Raw genomic sequence first — 6,062 nt, 5'->3', positions numbered from 1 at the left:
AGGAGTGTCCATCAGTCCCTCACTCAACTTGTTAACTGCTGACAATTATAATAAAGTTCTAAAAAATGTGGAGGGTGACCTGAATAGATGGGGGATGCTCCCTACTTCTTTTCCGTCTAGAATTTCAGTTATTAAGATGAACATATTGCCTCGTGTTAATTTTGTGAGGAGTATGATCCCCCTAGCTCCACCGGGTGGTTACTGGAAGAAGCTACATTCAATTATTAGCTCTTATTTATGGAATAGGAAAAACCCCAGAATTAAAGCATCTACTCTACAAAGACATAGATTTGCCCAATTTTGAGTGGTATTCTGGAGCTTTGTTTTGCGCTCACTTGCTATATGGACGAATCCAGAGATTTTGGTGTCATGGCGTCCCATTGAAGAACGTTTAACATATCCATATTGCCTGTCTGGTATTTTCTAATATACCCCATAGTACAGTTAAACGCAATTTTGGGCCAATAATCTCTTATTTTTTTTACGGTATGGCATAAAGTCCACCGATTTGCCAAAATTCCAAATACATTTTTTGCTCAATCCCCTATCTTCAACAATCACTCACTTTTAATTGAGAAGAAACCGATTATGTTCCCTCAGTGGAGTAATAGAGGGGTCTGTGTCCTCAAGGATATCATAGGGGAACAGGGTCTTCGTGCATTCCATGACTTGGAGAGAGCTTATAATTTACCGGGCACTTTCTTTTTTTATTTACAGTTACGCACAGCAATGCTCGCTCAGGGCGTTCCTTGGGGTATTGAGTTGGGGAATCGTCCCCTTCATGTAATTTTTGACACTAAGGTTAAAATTAAAGGTATTGTCTCAGAGTTATATAAGTTTATAACTACAGCTTCATATAAGCCTTTATCATTTATTAGACTCTGGAAGACAGATATCAACATTTCCGAGGACCCAGACTGGTGCGCGGTTTGGTCAAATATTTCTTTATCATCTAGAAACCCTGACCATCAAATGATACATTATAGATTAATCCATAGGTCCTACTTAACCCCGCGAAGATTACAGCAAATGAAATTTAGAGACAATCCATATTGTGATTTTTGCCCAGACAATACTATTGCTACTTTTTACCATATGGTGTGCTGCTGTGTCCAGAGGTCAATAGATTTTGGCATAGTGTTTCATCCATCATGTCTAGTATTATCAAAGGACCCATTCCTCTTTCACCATGTTTGTTCCTGCTCAATGACACATCGTCTTTAAAGCTAACTATTAACAATAGGCGTCTTCTCTTGGCTGGTTTGACAGCCGTTTCTAGTTTGTCGCAAGAAACCACCACATACATTGTCAATGAGTAAATGGCTCTCTTCTTACCGGGAAATGGCTCAATTAGAGCTTTCTACAGCACGTTTACACTATGCAAAATCCTTTAATATTGACTGTTGGTCAGAGCTATTAAAGAAAATAAATGAAATGATGTAGAGAAGGTCAGACCTTTTTTTCTTCTTCTTCTTTGATTGTCTACATCTGACATCTTACACATATGCTGCCCGGGATTTTTTTTTTTTTTTTTTTGGAATTTTCATCTAATGCATACAATATGTAATGTTTAGTTCTGTTATGTAATTATTATTAAGAATATTGTATTGACCTTTGTGGATTCTATAATAAGAAGGAAGAGGTCAGGATGTGCCTGATATTTTCAATGTCCAATGTCCTGCTCTGTGTTCTATGATGTTATGCGGATCTCTGTGGATATCATAACGATGGAGGAAGGATGGACGGGTGGCAATGGGAAAGAGTTGAGGTGTGTGTGAGTGTTGAGTGTGTTTTTTTGTTGTTGTTTTTTCTGCTCAATACCTTGAGTGAATCTAGTTAAGGGTTGGAGGGTGGGGTTTGGGCTGGGTAGGATATGGGGAGGAGAAGAGAAACTGGCATCAGAATAAAAGCAACATTTTGTGCCTCTGTTATATTTGTAATGATGACGTAATCAGTCTATTTCTCTCTTGTGAAGATGTTTCCTCTCCAATGTGTAAATTATGATTGTAAGAAAACAAATAAATAATTGATCACAAAAAAAAAAGTGATTTCCCCCCCACTTTCAATTCTTTTACTTCAATGAAAGGTTAGATTTTTGCAATTTTTTTTAATGAAAGATCAAAAGGATAAACAATGCAGATTTATTTTTTACAGACATATTTACCAGGGCAGGGGTGCCATTAATTGACCACAACTGTATATATATATATATAGGCCTATATATATATATTTAACCCTATAAAGCCTACTGTATCTGTATCATATTTGATGCATGAATTATTGAGTATTTCATGATTTTTATAAACATAATAATACCTTTATTATTCTTAAACATAAGAATACATTTCAATTTACATTTAATCATTTAGCAGACACATTTATCCAAAGAGACTTACAAATATAAAATAGAAGCAATCAAACCAACAATAGGCCTATGTAAGTGCTGTGACTAGTCCCAGTTAGTCTAGCATAGTACACGTAGCCAGTTTTTTTTTTTTTAAAATGCATGTAGAATAGTAAGTGTTATTTATATTTTAAGATGATACATGCATATTTGAACATCTCGCAATCATCGTTGTATTGCATTTCATTGCACGTTTTGCCCCCACAATTAAAACAACAGAGCTTTGATTTTATAAGTAGGCCTAGCTTAGTTTGTTATATAGCTGTATAAAAATATCATTGATTTACATTACAAGCTATCAAATTCCATCTTAATTTTTGTCCATATAAACAATATCGGCAACAAATGGCATTCTGCTCAGTTTGGACCTCTGAATAAAACTGATAGGCACGTGCTTTTTTCCTCCTCGAGTGTGAGGTGAGCTATTCATAAGCGTGACACAGGGAATGCTACTATTCAGAACAGCAAATTGCCTTTTTTTTATTGAGTAGCTCACATTTTAAACACAATATTTTATTTTTAAACGAAAATAGTTCCATATTAGGTCAAATTAATCAATGCGACCCCGATCGTCCACTGTGTTTCATTTTTAAATTAGTCCGTGTTTCTGAACGAATCTTTGGAGTGAATGATTTAATGACTCTTAAAGAACGCCACTTGTTTTGGGAATGAATGAATGAATAAATAAATGATTCACTCATTGTCGCCACCTATTTTCTGCTCAGCAAAATACATTATAGCTCACCTCTAATCAACAAGTAATGCTATCTGAGGTATCGTGCATGTCTGTATAGCACAAAATTACAGGGTTAAGAGTTTGTTCAAATCCCAAGCAATAGGCTATAGTGATGCTTGTCTTACGTTTGTTTTGGTTTAGTTATGAATGTATTTAAATGGTAAATGTTGGTATGATATGTTGCTTCGAATGCATGCAGTATTTGCAGTAAACATTCAGTTGTTCATACCTTGAGTTCTTGCGATAGGACACAGGTTGAAGTAGGCTTGAGAATGATTAGAACTCCACAGGGCCAAAATAGCACTGGAGAGGTAATTACACAGGGCTGGAGAGAGCATACGGTCCCTGCTGCTGATAGAAGACAACAAGAGTAACTCTGGGATCAGATGCATAATGCATAAGAACTTAATGACTGTAAATCATGATACTTGACTTTTAAACAAACACCTCTGCATTGACACCAATGACTTTATGAAAATGAAACAAGTAACTCTGGGTTATGCCATTTTCAATTTTTGACTAACGAAAATCATTATTAATCAACGTAAAAATAATTCACAATATAGCGCACCCTCTTTTTCTTTTGCTTTCAGGAAACTGCCACTACATAATGATATATATGAATTTTATTAAACTATATTTTACTAAGCAAATTCATTGACATCTTTCTGCTAGAAATTATAGTCCCTGGCATGTGACTAAATGTTTGAAAGTATGTATTTAGTTTTTTATATATATTTATATATGAAGCGAATATTTTTTTTGTTTGGTACCCCAAAAGCAAATAAGTGAATACAAAATGTCAGTTTAGTTTATTTAGTTTAGTTGATTTATTTAGCACTTTTAAAAACAGCAAGTGCCGACCAAAGTGCTGTACAAAACCAAGATTAATAAAATAATAACCAAAGAAAATAAGTGAATGACTGATAGCCTAACATGCAGTGCTGTCATGGTAAAAATAATTAACAATAATTTGCCCAATGATAAATCCATATCAAGTCAAACATTTTGAACACTTTCACAACTGTTTCAACGGTTTTTTGACATGATTTCTTCAATCCACGGAAGGTAATTGCTCACTTTGGTATAAACCCCATAATACCCAGCCTGGGCGCAGCCATGACCCCATGACACAATACCGCCTATGAACCAGCTTTTACTCTGACTGTCAAAAAATGCATAGGGCCCTCCACTGTCCCCCTGGCAGGAATCTTTTCCTCCCTGAGCAAACCCAGCACATATCATGTTCTCTGTCACCACTAGTTTCCCTTTATCTGTCACTGTGGAGTCATATTTAGCCTTACAGTCCTCAAAATCAGTGACAGGTAAATGTACGTACTGGAGATTACTGGAAAATAATGCATGTCTGTTTGTATTCCACACACCCCACCCAGACACCTTCCCGACGTCATTAACCTTCAAAACAAACCGCTCTTCCCTTCCAGGCAAACACACAGGCATGACGGCTTTGCTGACAGGTACCTTATACTCCAGTTTAATCAGGGCAATGTCATGGTTGAAATTAACGTTATCGTGATGGTACTGAGGGTGAATAAAGATTTTCTGTGGAATGCCGACTACCGCCTCATTGTCGTGGTGTTCGACTGTGCCCATCTTCAGCTGCAGCTGGGAAGTGTCTGTATAGCTTTTCAGGACATGAGCAGCAGTAAGGACCCAGTTGTCTGACACGAGAGAAGCGCCACCGATGAACCTGGGACCCATTCGTATCATGACCTGCCAGGGAATCTCGTTCTTTTCTGCATTCTCCCCGCCAATCACCTTGGAAAGCTTTTTCTCAGGCTGTCCACAAACTTTCAGGAATGGCAGACACCAGATTAGTGTATAGACAATGTGACATGGACATACACTATAAATTGGACATTTTTTTCTGAATTTTCCTATAGACTCTAAAAAATGCTGGGTTGTTTCAATCCAATTTGGGGTCAAATATGGACAAACCCAGATGAAAAAATGAACCCAATGGCTGGGTTTGTCCATATTTGACCCAAAATTGGATTGAAACAACCCAGCATTTTTTAGAGTGCACAAACCAGTGGTACACTGGTACTCAACCTTTTTTGACACCAAACATTTTCAAAGGCCCCATGAGTTGCTCATTATTAACTGGATAAGGATTAAGGATGTTTTAAAAGTATTTTTTTTACTCAAATTTGAAACTTTGGCACATCTAAAAACATGTTCTAGAAAAATGGTCATTGTAAAAATGCTCATGAATTTCCAGGCCACACTTTTAAAACGTTTTCCAAGGCTTAGGGAATCCTGTTTTTTTTCAAAGACAAAAAGATTAAATAAAATCAGCAATATCTTGATTTTTTTCATAGTCATATATGCTAGAGGTCCCTTTTGAAGTTTGCTGCACCCTGGTTGAGAAGCACTGCTCAAAACTGTTAAATAATTTTCATACTTCCATTTTAGTAACCAAAAAAAACAAACATCTGAGCCACCCTTTAGATTACAGTTCTGCACACTCTCAGGGCCCATCAATGGTTTGGTCACCCATATTCTTCAAAATATCTTCTTTTATGTTCAATTCATACAGATTTGAGGGTGAGTAAATCATTTTTGGGTTAACTATCCATTTAAAAACTTATAATGTTATATTTTATAAAAGTTTATATTTGTCTGCAAAACTAATTTAAGCATTTAAGATTTTTGGATAGCAAGGTTTTGAGATCCTGAAAAACAAATTCAGTAAAACGTGTCCAAAATTTTGATGGTAGTGTACAGTATATTAAAACATAAACCATCTGTTAAACCATTCGCATTAAACTAAAACTCACTGGGTGAACATATCTGGAGTATTTTTCCACCCAGGGCATCTCTCCAGTAGCCGTCATGTGCACAGGTATAGACTCCTAATTTCAGAGAGAAAAGGATTGCTGTAAACCTCCAGTGATGATT

General features: G+C 36.3%; 1 protein-coding gene across 3 annotated transcripts in view; it reads right to left on the bottom strand.

Moving 5' to 3' along the window:
• Positions 1 to 4,139: 4,139 nt before the first annotated feature.
• masp2 (MBL associated serine protease 2) overlaps positions 4,140 to 6,062 on the bottom strand; it is a 38,764-nt gene continuing 36,841 nt past the window's right edge. For 2 of the 3 annotated variants that reach the window (XM_056239430.1, XM_056239429.1), the window contains 2 exons: positions 5,942 to 6,016; positions 4,141 to 4,951 (listed from right to left, as the gene is read on the bottom strand). In XM_056239430.1, the coding sequence (XP_056095405.1) occupies positions 4,170 to 4,951; positions 5,942 to 6,016 (857 nt within the window). In that variant the 3' untranslated portion in view covers positions 4,141 to 4,169. Of the gene's footprint in view, positions 4,952 to 5,941; positions 6,017 to 6,062 lie in introns of all 3 variants that reach the window. The other variant, XM_056239428.1, reaches the window with a different exon arrangement.

The sequence above is a fragment of the Rhinichthys klamathensis genome, unplaced genomic scaffold (assembly GCF_029890125.1).
Source record: "Rhinichthys klamathensis goyatoka isolate OS25496 unplaced genomic scaffold, OSU_Roscu_1.1 h1tg000020l_1, whole genome shotgun sequence".
Classification (NCBI taxonomy): Eukaryota; Metazoa; Chordata; class Actinopteri; order Cypriniformes; family Leuciscidae; genus Rhinichthys; species Rhinichthys klamathensis.
Note: the sequence above shows the minus strand (reverse complement) of the source record. Positions and strands in the feature narration are given on the sequence as shown.